General features: G+C 37.9%; 1 protein-coding gene across 1 annotated transcript in view; it reads right to left on the reverse strand.

Moving 5' to 3' along the window:
• The window catches only part of Enpp3 (ectonucleotide pyrophosphatase/phosphodiesterase 3), a 69096-nt gene that overhangs the window by 4650 nt on the left and 47270 nt on the right, over positions 1 to 17176 (reverse strand). Inside the window, exons 17-24 of the mRNA XM_090338113.1 lie at positions 15693 to 15780; positions 14211 to 14389; positions 12377 to 12428; positions 11347 to 11501; positions 4542 to 4680; positions 3709 to 3786; positions 2276 to 2408; positions 629 to 785 (exon numbers count right to left, since the gene is read on the reverse strand). Of these exons, the coding sequence (XP_090194239.1) occupies positions 629 to 785; positions 2276 to 2408; positions 3709 to 3786; positions 4542 to 4680; positions 11347 to 11501; positions 12377 to 12428; positions 14211 to 14389; positions 15693 to 15780 (981 nt within the window). The remainder of the gene's footprint in view (positions 1 to 628; positions 786 to 2275; positions 2409 to 3708; positions 3787 to 4541; positions 4681 to 11346; positions 11502 to 12376; positions 12429 to 14210; positions 14390 to 15692; positions 15781 to 17176) is intronic.

Here is a 17176-nt window from a genome sequence, read left to right on the forward strand (position 1 = left end):
TAAAATTGAAATTTATTGATGTTTTTATGTGAAGAACATCAAATAGAAGTGAAGTGATTATTTACACATAATTTGGCTTGGTTCAAAACTTTTTAGGTAGGCTACTGTTAAAATAAAAACTGTTAAACTAATTTATTCTTAGTCTTTTACTTCCTCCTCTTTCTTTTGTCTCTCTTATATTCTACATGTATGCTGTGTAAAGTCGATCTGCCACTTACCTTTAAGGTGTTGGGATTTCTATACTTTTGTGTTCATTGAGAAAAAAAATTAATGCCAGGCTTACAATAGGACCTTAAGATTTGTGTCCACAATAAAAAATTAATGACATCATTCCTTCCATTACGAGCATGCGTACTACATATACAAAGAAAATATCTAAGGCATGTAGAAGATAGAAATCCTCATGTTCACATCTGCAGACATCACTGAAATTAATTGCATAGATATGTATCATCGACAGTAAAGCTCAAAATGAAGTCCCTTGTATGTCATACACCCAAGAAGGACATAAAATGTATAGTTTAGATAGAATCACTTTTACGAAATCAGAGCTTTGCCACATGGTATGCCATGGTATGCTCAGGCCCAGAGGGCTCCCTCCCCACCCCCCACCCCAGCAAATACTCACAGGACAGCTCTCCATGTTGGTGGGTCGATGCGGGATGATGAACGGTAAGACATCCAGCCAGCCAGGGCAGTTGTCTGGAGGGTGGCTTCTGTCTTCACAACTCGTCAGCACCACGAAGTAGTGAGTTGGAATGGGAACATCAGTGTCTGCTACGTGCCTAAGAGGGTAATTTGATAGTACTGTACTTTTGCTCCTGAAGATTATAAAGATTTTTAAATAATTTCAAAGAAATGCCAAGGTAAATAAAAAATAGAGTGCACGAAAGCAGTAGATGAAAAGTACACAATGGTTGCCATCTGCTTCAATTTCGATCAGCCTGAAAGGGATTTATAGGCCAAAGATAACCTTACTATAACAATATGGGGAAATGCAAAATGCAGTGAAGGAAACATAGGATTCTGCCTCCTGTGTTCTGCAGTTCATTCTTCACAGTGGTGTTTTCTAATAGGATAGGAGGTGGGAACAAAGGCACCATGATTCCAACACTGTCAGGTCATTCCACTAGACTGATCTTGCCTAATCCATGGTCCCTCGACTTTAATAAAGAGATCATCAAAACTGTCAGCTCCAGAGCATAGATCCGGGAGTAAACCTCCACAACTGACAGGGCAGTGCTATGGTTTCAGATAAAAATGTAAATAATTTTCATGCAAAAATAAAGAGATTTACTATGACTCCATAAAAAGGATATGAGCTGCTGTAAGTACAAATATATGACTGTGATTTATAACATAGACAGTCCAGACAGTCTGGCTCCACATTCTGACCTTATGACTTAGTAGAATTTATACCATTTATTTAACCTCTTTAGTCTTGTTTTTCTCATTTCTGATAGAAGGTTAGTGGAACCTCACATAAGACTGTTTTGTAAATGAAATATAGATAAATGCATGGAAAAATACCTACCATGTAGCAAAATGCCAAAAATGTGTTCAAATTAGAAAATGATAAAAGAGAGAATCAATAAATGATGAAATAAGAACCAGGGAACAGGAGCAATCACATATGTTGTTTTATTAGAAGGTGTAGGTAGAAATTTGCTGATAGAGTCTAGGTTGAGATATTACGAGTGTTGAGTTCAGTCCTCTGTTTTGATAACAGAGGAAGAAATGGAGGAAAGCTCTATTGCTATGTACTACCTTCAGAGTGAATTCTCAGCAACCTGTTGAGATCAAGTGTAGTATTCAGATGTATAATTTGGTTGAACTAATTTTCTACCTGAAATCTATTTATATCATCTTTGGGGAGATACATAAAATAATTGCTCACTATTTTTTGAAATTTTCAAAAGTAAACATAGTCTTTACTTGTCTTATGATTGGACTGGTTACATATATGTATTTACTGATAATATACCAAGTCACCTTAACTTTTTAGGCTTTGTAAAATAATATTTTATCTTTATCCTTCAGTTTATAAATTTTGAAAGTAAAGCACTTCCTAAACTTTACCTGGAAATTTTCTGTTCTGAGCTTAAAAGTTTTGCATTATAATTATTTTGTTAAATATTTAGATAGACTAGGTTAAAATAGACAATAGTATCTGAATATGAATATACTATGTAATATTTAGAACACAAAACTTATTTAGAATCCCAGAATTTTCCTCTCATGACACCTTATTTGTAAGTCAGAGTCAAATACTTACTCTGTAATCTCACTTGGAGCATCAAAATGACCATCATAATTATAATCAAATATTGGTCCACTGATGACATTTACTCCATTTCTTTCCACTGCATATTTAATAAGAAGAACCTCATGGAAGTAATCCCACATTTCTACAAGTAAAAGAACAGGCTGTCAGAAGTATCTACCTCTATTGAATATGGGAGCTGCTTTCTAATATAGATGGGTATATTTAAATAGCATCAAATTCTATTTCTGTGAACATCAATATTGATGAGGTAATTCTGTAGCCAATGTAACAAAAACAAGCAAGCATAAAGATGATTTATTTTTGTTTCTATAGTTGTGGACTTGAAATTATAGTCAAATATGTCTCCAGATTTCTCCATAGAGGCTGAGTTACTTTGAGAACAGTGAGTTTTAAAAATGATCCAGCTGGGTACTAGTGGCTCACACCTGTAACCTCAGCTTCTCAGGGGGCTGAGATCAGAGGACCACAGTTCAAAGTCAGCCTAGGCATAAAAGTTCCTGTGAGATTCTTAATTAACCACTCTAAAACTGGGAAAGGCACTGTGGCTTAAGTGGTAGAGCGTTAGCCTTGAGCACAAAGAGACTCAGGATCAACAATCAGACCTTGAGTTTAAGCCCCACAACCACCACCACCACTAATAGCAACAAAGATTCAGGTGCAAGTGTCTCACATAGGTCTTTGTAGCTACTTAGGAGGCTGAGATCTGAGGATCGTGGAGCAAAGCAAGGTTGGGCAGGAAAGTCCATGCGACTCTTATCTCCGGTTAGTTTTCTAACCACAAAACTAGAGTGTAGTTGTGGCTCAATATGGTAGAGTGCCAGTCTTGAGTAAAAAGCTCAAAGATAGTCCCCAGGCTCTGAGTTCAAGCCCCATGACTAACAAACAAAAGAACCAGACATTGTGTTTATTATTATTCTGGGAACAAAAACTTACTTTGTTTAATTACAGTGGGAGTATAATTTCATTTTGTAAATAACTCTACAGTTTTGTTTGTGAACAAGTTTTCAGAATTCAAGCAACAAGTCATTTTTTTTTTCTTTTTTTTTTTTTTTTTTTGCCAGTCCTGGGCTTGAGCTCAGGGCCTGAGCCCTGTCCTTGGACTTTCTCAAGGCTAGAGCTCTACCACTTGAGCCTCACCACCACTTCCGGCTTTTTTCTATATGTGGTACCGAGGAATTGAACCCAGGTCTTCATGCATGCTAGGCAAGCACTTTAACCACTAGGCTAAACTCCCGGCCAACAAGTCATTCTGAGTTGAAGCTGAAAAGAAACTATGATCCTCTCTTCCCATATTTAAAATAACAGAACAAGATGACTCTTTAGTATCAGTAACAAATGGCAATAATCAAATATAGGTTGAGTTTTGAAATCCGGAGAGTCACATAGGCATTTCAAACTTAATATTCTAAATACATACTTACTTTTGAATTCTTCATACATAGGGACCAAATTACTTGTAATTAAGGCATCATAGAGACTGTCAGAGTTTTTACTGTTTGCTGTAAAGCAAATGGATTTTTATTAAATCTAAGAATTGAATATGTAATGTAATATGCAATATGTATTGATTTAATATATCTTATTTGCTCTCATTAAAATCTTTTTCCCCCAAAATCTCAGAATCTCTAAGTTATGAATTATTTGTCTTCAACAAAGAAAAACTCTATTCTCAGAAACTGAAGTTATTGTGAATCTCATGATAATTTCCTTTCTTGATGAGCAAGAAAAGGACTTAGGTTTTAGAAAAATCACACTGGTTTTATTAAGATCCCTGGAGGGATCTTTAAATATAAAACAAAGCAAAACACAAACACTTTTAAAAAGCTTAATCTACAGCTTGAAGTTGTTGGATACCGGCATGAGTGGTAGCCCAGGCTGGTTTCTGTTCACGGAAAGCAGCTGTATTCTCAACAGAGACTTTAGATTGGGCAGCAGCCAGAATAAATATTTTTTTAGAGGCTGTGTTGTTCTCCGAAGAGTCTTCATTTAAAATGTAAATGTAAAGCTGCCAAACTCATCTCTCTAAACATCTGGGCCAGATTAAAACTGATCTATGATTCCCAAAGAGAAATCTATTTGTCTTTATGTTAACTATTGTCTTGCTTTGGGCAAGCCAACAACCACTTGAGAACTCTTGGACAGCTAGTTTGGCCCAAGCAGGTAGTTTGGGTGGCCAGTATATGTTTAAGGAATAGACCAAATCCAGCTGATGAGAGCTTTCTAAGCTATTGCTCTAAAAAAGAGCTCTACTAACCCGGAGGATAGAGGAAGCCGTGGGTGATATTCTTGTCTGCTAAATAGAAGGAACATTTTTGGCTCTCAGAAGGAGTAACCCTGACATCAGCCCGCAGACAGTCTGGGATTGTGGGAGGAACAGGCGATGTGTCTCCCTGCTGAAAGAGAGAAACCGGGGAAAAAAATTACGCCCACAGTCATGGCTTTCCACATTTCCTTATTTGGTTGGTAACTTCCCTAGGGTGTTTTTCATTTACTCTCTTCTTATTTTCTTAGTGAATCAGGTCTACGCATGCAGTGGAAATGGATGTCTTCAGCAATGTTTTTTTCTGTGGTTCACTTCTGGTTAGGGGACACTGGGAGGGCAAATCCAATAAGCCTCAAAATGGAATATTTGCAGAGTATATCCTGAATTGAGGGCTGAGGAATAATGGTTGGTCTTGCTTTAAAAAAATTTTTTTAAAAACCCCAAACCTGAAATCCTTTACAGGATTTATGTGATGATAGGTGTTACATACACATAATAAGCATTAAAAAGGCAAAATATGCACTGCTTTAGAAATTTGAATATGAATTATCTATATTATTTCTTTAGTGGAAAAAGAAAATCTAACCAACTTAAAAGTAATTCCGAGAGGTTGCATTTGTCTAAATACATAAATATGCTTCTTTCTCTTTCTGGCAGTACTAGAGATTAAATTTAGGGTTCTAAATTTGCCAGGCAAGCACTCTAAGCTTGAGCTATGCCTCTCATCTTGAACATACTTACCATGTTTGCATTAAAATAAGCTTGTAGATATGCTTCACTATGAAACAGAAGAATTTTAAATTTTCTTTGTAATACTATATAAAGATGAATACATTACTTTACTCACCAAGAGCACTCTACATATATGCTGCCTAATATCAGTACTAAAGGTAATAATGTACTACACAATCATCATATTTTGATGACCATAAGTAAGTGAATGTTATATTGTTGTTTAATTTTATTTTGTCTGAGACAAGGACTCAAATTCAGTCTCTTACAGGCGTCCTACCACCTGAATCATGCCTCCCACCCATTTGTTTACATTTTTAAAGCGATTTTATTAGATCTCTATTGTCCACAGTATTTTTTCTTAACAGATTTGAAATAACTTGTTAAGAAGGAAAGCTAGGTTAAATTAATATATTCTGCCTTAACTCACTGTATTGTGTTGAAAGTAAAAAAAAAAGGTATATGTGTATCTAAAATATATAAGACTAATTAATATAGGAAAAGACAATGCACCCTCTACAGCATTGTCAAAGACAAGACAAAACCAGGCTGCAGTCTAGAATAGGAGAGAGGTAAAGATAAGACAAGCCCAGGAAAAGTCATTCAGGGACTTTAAACTCCTGAACAAAATGAAATATTCCAGTAGGAAAACATTGTACGAGAGGCAAATAACATCAACTTGGTTGAACAAGGACGTTTGTCTTTGCTCTCTTCTAAAATCCCATGGAAAGGGAAGTCACACTGAAGAGACATAAGAGGACAAAAATATTTAAGAGTTGGAAAGCAAATGAACAAACAGTAACCTGTATAAACCAGTAGGCACTAGCTATCAAAAGTCTAAGGCTGGGGTAAAGTACAATGTATCAGCTTTATGCAAAATATCAATTTTGTGACAGTAGGAAGGGTAAAACTTGAGAGTGACCTAAGGACAAGAGGGACTCTGTTGGGTTAGAAATAAGGTGATCAACCAAGAGTCTTAAAAAGGAGCCCAAACCAGGAACTGGTGGCTCACATTTTGCTACTCAGGAGGCTAAGATCTGAGGATCATGGTTCAAACCCAGCCTTTGCAGGAAAGTCCATGAAGCTCTTATCTCCAGTAAACTACTCAGAAAAAACTGGAAGTGTTGTGTGGCTCAAATGGCTAGCCTTGAGCCTGAGCTCACGGGCGACACCTAGGCCCTAAATTCAAACCCCAGGACAGGCAAATTCTAACTGCTGACTGAATCAGACCCATAAACTCCCATAAGGTTGTAAGGGTGATATTTTCTAACACACATCTTTATTTCATTCTAATAGCTGAAGTGTTTAGTAAACATTTTGGAAGAAATATATAATGTATAACTGTAGTTAAAGAAACATGTTTCTATAATGCATAAATATTGAAATGAATATATCTGTTAACATAATGAAAATTTTAGAACAGGCATGTTATTGTAATTTATAGTTACTGGCTGTAAAAGTTGTACTCAACAATTTAGTTGAGCAATGTATATACTAGTTTCCTTGAGTGGCATACATATTAGGTTGAAGGAAATGTTCCAGGATGACATATAGTTAGAAAGTATTTAAAAAGTGTTACACAAGCCAGGTGGTGATGGCCCATGCCTGTAATACTAACTACTCAGAAGGTTGTGATCTGAGGATCATGGTTCAAAGCTAGCCCAGGCAGGAAAATCCATGAGACTCTCTCCAATTATCCACCAAAAAACTGGAAGTGGAGCTGTGGCTCACACTAGCTAGCCTTGAGTGAAAAGGCTCAGAGGCAGCATCCAGGCCCTGAGTTGAAGCCCAATGACCAAAAAAGAAAAAAGGTTACATATTTGCTGTCACTGAAAATCTTGAGATATATTTCTCACCTACTGAAATTGAATTATGCTCTGAGACTAGGAAAGACCAAGTATCCCCTCTTATAAAGATGTGGTTGTGCCCTAGATGGAAAGTGAGGATGGTATCTCGGGTTCCTGAGTCCTGGTCTCAAGACAAAAGGTGTCGGTAGGCCATTACCACCATTCAACACACATGCTAACAGCTTCATTCTGCCATCACCTCAGAGGCAATGGCATTTCTGAAGGCACAAGAAAGGCAGGAAACGAGTATGGAGAACCCAGTTGTACACTGGTGTAAGATCTGGGCCCCCTACCTCTCAAACTCCCTCCAGACAAGTCAGATTGAGCATAGATGGGAAAGCAAGATGCTGTTACTTCTGGCTCAATGTGACAACCAAATAGAACTTGAGCAACAGGAAGTGACAGATACTGCTTACCTGCAGGCAGAATAGAAAGCTAAAAGATAATTATTTGAAAATGGGACAGTTATAATCTAATTTGGTGGTAAAGATAATAACTAGCTACTGTTTTAATTGTATGTCTGTTTGTATGATACTTTTCAACAATGAAAATGACTACTGGAATTAAAAAAACATGTTTGGAGACATAATCACGGCCCTAGTTTTTAAATACTCACAAAACATGATTAGGTTGTAATTTATAATGTGAGTAATAAGGTTTCATAACCAAAAGCCTTTTTAAAAAATTTCAATGATTTGCTATGGAACCACTCGTTATCTCAGTGCCTTCAGTCAAGGAAAAAAGAAAAAAGAAATGGTGGTAGGCTGGGTAAGGTGCACCTGTAAACCTAGCTACTCAGAAGGCTGAGACCTGAGGATCATGGGTAAAAGCCAGCCCAGGCACTAAAGTCTAGGAGACTCTTATCTTCAGTTAACCACTAGAAAACTGGAAGTGGTGCTGTGGCTCCAGGGGTAGGGTGGTAGCCTTGAACTGAAGAGCTCAGGGAGAGCACCCAGGTCCTGCGTTCAAGACCCACAACCAAGGGGGAAAATAAAAGGTGGGAAATATTATACTCTATTCTTCTTTTTAATTAATTAATTTTTAAACTTTGACTAGTTTTATTGATTCCAGAAAATCCACTAAACATTTTGTGCAAAGATCACTTTTCTGCAAAGATCACAAAATACTTAGAAGCAAAGGGAAAAGGGAGATTTATGTTCCCACAGCTACAATTAATCTAAATGTACACTGTGTGTACATTGTCAAATGCTCAGCAATAAAGGATTTGTCAGAAGAAAATTCAATGACTCAGTAATATGGGAAATACAAACATATATAACACAATATACATATTATACACATTATATTTGTGTGTATATTCTAGGTAGTGTACTAAAATTTCCTTTTCTGAAATAGCTACTCTAAACAACAGTCACAATTCCTGGTCATTTTATTTAAAAATTATTTATTTTGTTTTAAATATTTTAAACCAGTTTACTTCTACCCACTAAACTGGAGGTCCAGACACAAAGCCCACAGAAGGCCTGACCTTCTGTTGTTGTAGAACCTTGATTTCAAGTTACTTACTCAGAGCTCCTCTAAGATAACAACAAAAATTGGAAAACCCACTGAAACCACAAAAAAAACAAAAACTCCATAAAACTTAAAAGCACAAACCAATTAGACCCATGTTCCCCTGAATTTAAAAAAAGTACCTATTTAAAGTCCAATTTTTCAAACACAGAGCTGATTTACAACATTTTTATGTGAATCTCAAAACATCCTTATATGTAATTTTCTTAAACCACAACACATGAACAAAGTAATTTCTGAATTAGAAAGCAGAAAATTGCTAGAATTCCATCCTGTCACATGGAGAGAGAAATAGACAAGTAGTTCTGTGGGATCAGAAAAATGACTGGATCTTTTGGTAACAAAGAAGCTAGTTTTAAAACAATAACAAAGAAGAATTGTATTCGGTCCCCAGCTTGAATCCAAGTTAAAATCTCTCTGCCTTTGGTTTCCACCCAAGGTCATATAAATTCAGGAATGCAAGACAGCCAGGGAAAGTATTAAAGACATAAATATCTCCTTAAACTCCACATATCCTGCTAGGATTTTTCAAAATCAAAAACTGAATAATAATAAGTCAGACCTTGAATCCATCACTCTTTGAAGAATAAGATGATCATTGTGCATAAGAGGAAAGCAATGCTGACACCACTCTGATGATGAACTCAGGTAAACTGTTAGTGAAATATTTGCCCTCACTAGGAAACAAACATTTGAGTTCTGTTACAAATGACCACAATTGAGCCCTTGTCAGCTACAGAGCTGGCTTTCAAAACACACCCAGTTTTAATTCATGGTGGGAAAATATGCTTAATTTTCTCCATAAACTTGAATGGGAACAAGAAGAGCAGATGAACTAGATACAACCAGTGACTTCCTTTTCTATACAAGTGTTGGCACCCGGAATAAAAATCATGATAGTTATAGTTTGCCATCCATAAAATACTATATTCTCTCCCCATATAAAGCACCCTAATTATTTATTTGCCCTTATGCTGACATCACTGTTTTATCTTTTAACGTTTTTGCAAATAATGGTTGAGACTGGAGCTTCCAATCCATTCCATTCAATAAGTACTTGCTGGGCAGCCCAATGTTGCTAAATAATTTAACTAAAACCACCTCCAACTTCGAAGCAGTGTTTGGACTGAGTTTGGGCAGACTAATTTACATTTTTATGACTATTAATATGTCTGAATTGTTTGTCTCCTGTATTTTATCTATATATTAACTCAGATTCTTGTTCTCTTGTTTATTTATAGAATTTACTACCCATTCTGGATCCTTATTACTATTCTAGATGGTCATCACTTGTTCTTTTTATATAGTAGAAATGATTCATTATGATGTCTTTTTGTCACATGTTAATGTTAATCAGACTAAATTACTTTGTAATTTGTTGTTGTTCTGTTCTGAGAAACTATATCCAAAGGTGATATGCACAAAGAAAAATGTTGTTCTGTTCTGAGAAACTATATCCAAAGGTGATATGCACAAAGAAAAATGTGAACTCTGGAGGTGTATGCATGCTGGAGGTGTGGTGATATCACACCAGTCTAACAAGCAAAAGTCCCTGAGTTCAAGACCTAGTACTGCCAACAAAGAAAGCTATAGATTTGCCAGTTATGTTTAAGTCTACAAATCTATTGGCAATTTAGTTTGGGGTATGGTGTGAGGTAGGGATCTGGTATTTTCTTTCTGATGGATAGCCATCTGTCTTGGCACCACTGGGTGAAACTTTGCTAAATAGTGAAAAGGAAAGAGGTTTTAAATAAGTAGATTCTCAACCTAGAAAGGATTATGACACAGCCTAACTTATTGCACTAGATCTCTTTTGGCAGGATTATATCTTCTCACATTGTGCTCCTTGTGATTTTCATAACACAGAGAAGATAGTAAATGCTTGCTAAATAAGCAAAGCCAAAGCCTATATTATTTTTTATTATTTTATGTACTAAAGAAAAATAACAGAAGGCTGCTCAGAATAAGATATCATGACAAACACAATTAGGGGCTTGAACCTCCAGCTGTGTTAGAGATCTCCTAGGAAAGTTTTCTGTCCCTCTTGTGTCCTTTCCTCCTCCTTTTACCTCCATTCAACACTGTCTGTGTTGAAACTTGCCTATATGCCAAGTCAAATGCACTCACCCCTTGGTCATGTTCAGTGATTTTTCTCTGTCTCTCTGTCTGTCTGTGTCTGCCTCTGCTTTTGTCTCCGTCTCTCTCTCCATATCTTACACACACACACACACACACACACACACACACACACACACACGCAATTGAAAAGAGAGAGAGAGAAAGAGAGAGAGAGAGAGACAGACAGACAGACAGACAGACAGACAGACAGACAGACAGAGAGCGCGCACCTTTGTGACCTCTGATAACCAAGTCCTTCTTTTATCAAGGAAATTACCTTTTGGGAATACCCACCAAACATATGCTTGAGATTACCAAAACAATAGAGTAGCTCTGTGCATGCTATAAATTGAAGGCTTTTTACCTACCTCACCAATGAGCCAATTATTTCTCCAGGCAAACGACAGTAGATTCCTCTTTCATACCCATATAACACTTCCAAAAGCCTTTCTCTAGAAGCTATAAGAATGTGGCCTTTCTCTCTGGTCTCTTATGCAAACCAGAATTCAACATGGAAAAATCACTGTTGTTTCACCCCCCATGGGTCTGCCGACCAGTGGCCTTACCGGCACAGGAACACTATATGAGCTCCACAGCGCCATCCGTATGGCCTTCCCATAACCACTGACATATTCTCTGTGGTAGAGCAGACAGTGATCTTCATTCTCCTGTAGAACCCTGGGCTTCCCAAATGGCAAATTTACTTTCATTGTGTTTGTCACTAAAATGCAATAACATAAATAAGTATGGCATTAGTAAATGCTGCTAGGCAGGGAATAACTGCCACCAGCTGGTTCAAAAGAGTGTGAGGTTCTTTTATCCTTTCTTCTTTCCTTTATTCTCTTGCATATTTCCTTATGTAGTTGTTTTTGATATCTACACCCTTTGTCTTGTATATAAGTTTATCTGATTTGGAGCAGGGAAGAGGAAGTGCAGAAACAGTGAGACAAAGGGTGAATAATGCAACAGTGACACCCACTAGACACCCTGCTGCTGACGAACTAGACAACTTGGTAGGGAGGGAGGGAGAGAAATCGAAGGGAAACATTGGGAGAGATTGGGGGAGTGGTGATACTGTTATAAAGGAAATGAACTCATTACCCAACTCCTGTAACTCTTAATGCCTCTGTACGTCACCACCTTTACAATATATTTTTTTTTGCCAGTCCTAGGCTTGAGCTCAGGGCCTGAGCACTGTCCTTGGACTTTCTCAAGGCTAGAGCTCTACCACTTGAGCCTCAGCACCACTTCTGGCTTTTTTCTATGTATGTGGTATCGAGGAATTGAACCCGGGTCTTCATGCATGCTAGGCAAGCACTTTAACCACTAGGCCAAACTCCCGGCCCCTACAATAAATTTTTCAAAGTAACTAAAAACATCAAAATCCAAAATGATACTTAACTATATACTATGCTATATACTATGTGTCTCTCTCTCTACCTATCTATCCATCCATCTATCCCTTTTATCCTCTTATTTATTGGCAAAAAAAACCTCCACATTCAATAGTCTCAGTGAGTTTACTTTGGATAATAATAAAAAGGCAGTGTGTTTGTTCAATCTCAATATTGAATAGCACCGTAACTCCTGACTTACTTTCTTCTTGATTGAGATTTAGCCGTTCATTGGTCTGTTCCAGTAGAGTACCCTGCAAAATAATGAGAGGGAAAGAGGAGGAAGTAAGTGACAGTGATTAATGCAGAGAGCAGTCAAGATTATTCCTGTAATAATCACATAAAGTATTGTGAGACTGAACAATGGACCCAGATTAAATTGGTTTATATTGCAATTCTGTCACTGCTCGGGTAATCAGAAATGCTACTGTCTTACCTCCACACCTCTATGTGTGTGTGTGTGGTGTGTGTGTGTGTGTGTGTGTGTGTGTGTGTGTGTGTGTGTGAAAGAGAGAGAGAGGGAGAGAGAGAGAGAGAGAGAGAGAGGGGGGGGGGGGAAGGAGGGAGAGGGAGGCAGAGAGACAGAGACAGAGAGACAGAGAGAGAGACAGAGAGATTCATGTTTGTGTTTGTGTGTGTAGGACTTTGCAGAGACGTAACTGGTAACGATCAAAGGGTTTTGACCCGAGCTGGAATGGACAGCTGAGTGGGAGGACCTGGAGTGTTAAGGTGTAGATTCACAGTCAGGAAACATGGGGTATCAACTCTGTTCAGATTGGAAGTGGGGCAGATGCTGGTCCTGGAACCATAGCTAGAGCAGCGAGAGGCATTTTTGCAGAGGAGAGCTCTGGGTTTTCAGTCATGTCTGCCAACCTTAGACTATTTACATAACTTTTGTGTGCCTTCTTTATCTCTAAAATGATGAACAAAATCTATCTATTACTAATCACTTTTGGGTGGTAGTGGGGTTTGAACTCAGGACATTACATTTGATAGGCAGGTACCCTCTCACTTGAGCCATTCTCCCATTCTTTTACACTTTAGTTCTTTTTTTTTTTCAGATAACATCTCACATTCTCATGCAGGCTCACCTGGACTGAGATCCTTCCATTTATGTAGCTTGAATGACAATCATGAAATACCACAGCCAGGTTATTGGTTTTGCTGGGTTCTTGATAAATTTTTCCTCAGCTGGACTCTAACTGCAGTCTTCCCATTCTCTGCTTCCTTAGTAGATGGGATTCTAGCAGTGAATCACTCCACCTGACCTTTATTGTTAATTTTTAATAGTGCCTTCATTACAGGTATCTAGAGCAGTAAATGGAACACCTAACATGAAAGTGTGATGTTAGGTGTTACATGGTAATGGCAATGTAGCATAATAATCTCATATCTCTACTCTGGTCTTTCCTATAGTTTTATTATTATTGAGATGTTTCACTGAACTTTTGCACTTTCAAGTCTCTTTTAGTTGGTTATTTCTTTATGTGCAGGTATGATGTTATTGTGAAAACTAGAAAATGTAAGGGTTTCTGCTGCGATCTGAAGTGTTGCTTTTGCACTTAGACCAGGAGGTTGTGTAGTGTCACCAGCATCCAACTGCTGCTTCCCAGAGAGTCTCCACTGCTACCCAACGAAATGCCCTGCACCACCTATTCTAGTAATGGCGCCTAAGTCCACGTTACCATCCCTATCTCCTCTTCCCTACTTACCCAAATATGCTCACCTGATTTGTGCATGATTTGTGAAAAAGAAAACCAGAGTTCCAAGATTGCTGTTTTGAATGGTCAAGACGGTTAGCTCACGATACAATTAATAATTCTTTCCCCAGTTGTGCTTTCAAAACTACAAAGCCTATGCATGTGGTTCCTTTTATAACATATGCACTATAATCTTGCATCTCCAGAGACAGCTCAGAGACACCACATAGATGGACTTAGTAGAAACCCACGGCAGAACACAAACCCATGTGTTGACTACTGGGATGCATAGCTCATTCTGTTTGCATTCTGCAGATGCATGAGGCTGTTACTTACGTTCTCAAGCATAGCACACGTGCAGTCTAGACTGTCGGTGGGCAATGTACCGGTGAAGCCACACCTAGATGGCAGGGACACCTCCACTGGGTGAGATGGCTCATAAAAAGGCACTTTCAGAAGATGGTTTAGACTGCCGTGGGTACCATTGTTTGGTGCTGGTTGAATTCGTAGGAGATCTAATTAAAAAAGAAAAATTCAAAGTAGCTCAAAATTAGAAAGTATCCTTGGGCTTTCTAAAGACTTAGTGCTCTACCACTTGAGCCACAGCACCATTTCCAGCTTTTCCTGTGTATATGGTACCAAGGAATCAAACTCAGGGCTTTGTGTATGCTAGGTATGCACTCTGCCACTAGGCCACACACCTGGTCCCTACATCATGGAAGTGGAAGCCTTTTTGTTTCTAAGTCACATTTAGTAATGATGGTACAGTAAGACAATTAAGAGAAACAGCTATGGTCAGTTTGTTTCCGACTACTTTATTTCCAGCTTTGATTTGCCTGGAGGGCAGACGCTCAGTGAACATAATGGAATAGGCACAAGCACAGATGCTAGAGTAGGACAGGATCCCTAACCTACTTCTCTACAAATTTTTCACTTCAAGTATAATAAATGTGTGCCCATATAAGACATGCTTATCATCCTTTTATGCTAGAGGACTGCTCTATCATTACCAAACAAACAAACAAAGATTGTGTTTTAACTGCCTTTGAAAAGTCGGCAGTATTATTTTATTTTTCTAAATTTTATTATATCAAATTAGCATATACTAATAGAAGAGATTGCTTTCCCAAGACCTAAAGATTATCATTACAAAAAAAATAACTCATTTTTTTTGTTTTGTTTTGCTGTGTTCTGAGACACAGTCTTACCAGGCCACCAAGGTTGGCCATAAACTCAAGATCCTGTCTTGGTTTCCAAAGTGTTGGGATTACAAGCATATATCACCATGCCCAGAGGGACGCATTCACTTTTGTGACTATAGGATTCTCGATAATAAACAATTCTTTTCCTTTCTTCCCTATTTCTTTCTTTTTTTGTTGGTGATACTGGGATTTACATTCAGAATCTTGGACTTGTTGGGTATGTACTCTACTTCTTGAATTATACCCCTAACCCTATTTGTTTGTTTACTTTTTGCTTCAATTATTTTAGGGTGTGGTCTCATTTTCCTTACCCAGGAGACAGCTTTAGATTGTGACCCTCCTATCTATGCCTGCCATGTAGCTAGGTGCATAGATAAATCTCTACACCCTCAGCTGTGCCCAATTTATCTAGTGAGATGGGAGGTCTCAGCAGCAATATGCTCTCAGTCTCCACCTCTGAAATCCCTGGAGTTACAAGCAAATGCCTCTACTCTAGCTACTTTTCATCATGTTACTGCAAAGCATCTTGTCTTCAAGATCCCATTTATCCTGTTTCACATTATGTCTATTGCAAGCTAGCCACTGTTTGCTGCTGAGTTCATGTACATATACTTACCACATAGTAGATTGTAGACTTCGATATTCTCAAATGGTTCAACTTCAATCTTTTCTTTAAAGCTGGGGCCATGTGCCAAGAAGATAGCCTAGGTGGCGACAGTAAAATATTGTTACTAGAGGAGACCTAAATTCACAAGTAAGTGTAGAAAGAGACACGTTTTTCTTTCTGCAAGACTCTTGCTTTGTCAGGATTTCTTTTCTGGCTTCTTGTGATATTGTTAACCCCCAGAAAATATAATCCATCAAGTTTTGACTTCTGTCTCTTTCTGCTTTCCCACAGCCCCACATGCCAACAGGCTGAAAGGTTGCAAACAACAGTGGACAATTTTTTATCAGCATAATTCCATATCTCAGCAATATGTATTAGAAATTCATCACTTGATACTCTATATTCACACATTCCTTTGGTGTCATTGCTCAAATATGTTATTGTATGACAAAAATGAGGATGTTTTAAGTATTAATATTTGCACAGCTTCTTAATCCCTATGTTTCTTAAACCTGTCTCTCCATTCTTTTGAGATAAAGATTTAAGTGTTTTGGCTTATACTCAACGAGAATGTATATTATTTATAATAGATTGAGTTGTTTTCTACTGTAAGCTAGAAGGAAAGTATAGAGCATGGACAAATCACTCTTTTCAGTTGGTAGGAATTCCCAAGATACTCATCAGAGAATTAAAAACACAATCATTAGTTATTAGTTTAATCATCATGTAGCACCTTAATTGATAGAAAAGCTCTGTATGCAGAGATTTTCCAGATTTATTTTAAAAAGATACAACCCACCATGGCAATGTTAATAAGTACATTCATAAAGTCTAACCTTTTCTGATGTAGAAAGCAGTGTGTACTCACACATGTAAATAAAACTTTAGAGAAAATGATCAGATTGCAAAACTGCATTTTTCTCATAACCTCCTCTGTGTACTTTCTCAGCTTTTTGGGCTCCACACAGTCCTGAATTTTTTCTCTTCTACCTTGATGCTTCTAGTCCTAGATCTTCTTGCTAAGAACTTTTCCTCCCCAGCATCTTCAAACAGAATTTCCCTACATTCCACATTGGGCATTTTTTCTACACAATCCACCTAGGATTTAGGGGCTTCCTGAGCTGGATGTGTTTGTTTCTTGTTTTGGGGGGGAGCACTGGGACTAGGAATTAGGACTTCTCACATGCTAGGCAAGCATGCTGCCTCTTCATCCATGACTCCAGTCCCTTGTGCATTCGCTTGATTTTTAGATAGGGTCTTGCACTTTGGGCGTGTTGACTTCTGACCTCAGTCCTCCTACCTCCACTTCCCAAGTTTACTGGGACCAAAAGTATTCACCATTATGTCCAGCCTCGTGGCACACATGTTAAATCATTCCTATGCCCAGGACTCAAAGTTCAATCTCTAGGAAAAGCTCTTCGTTTCCCTCTTTTTTTTTAACATCTCTGTTTGCATCTTTGACAAACATTTCATACTTAACTCATCCAAGAGTC

The sequence above is a fragment of the Megascapheus bottae genome, chromosome 8 (genome assembly GCF_031878675.1).
Source record: "Megascapheus bottae isolate mThoBot1 chromosome 8, mThoBot2.hap1, whole genome shotgun sequence".
Classification (NCBI taxonomy): domain Eukaryota; kingdom Metazoa; phylum Chordata; class Mammalia; order Rodentia; family Geomyidae; genus Megascapheus; species Megascapheus bottae.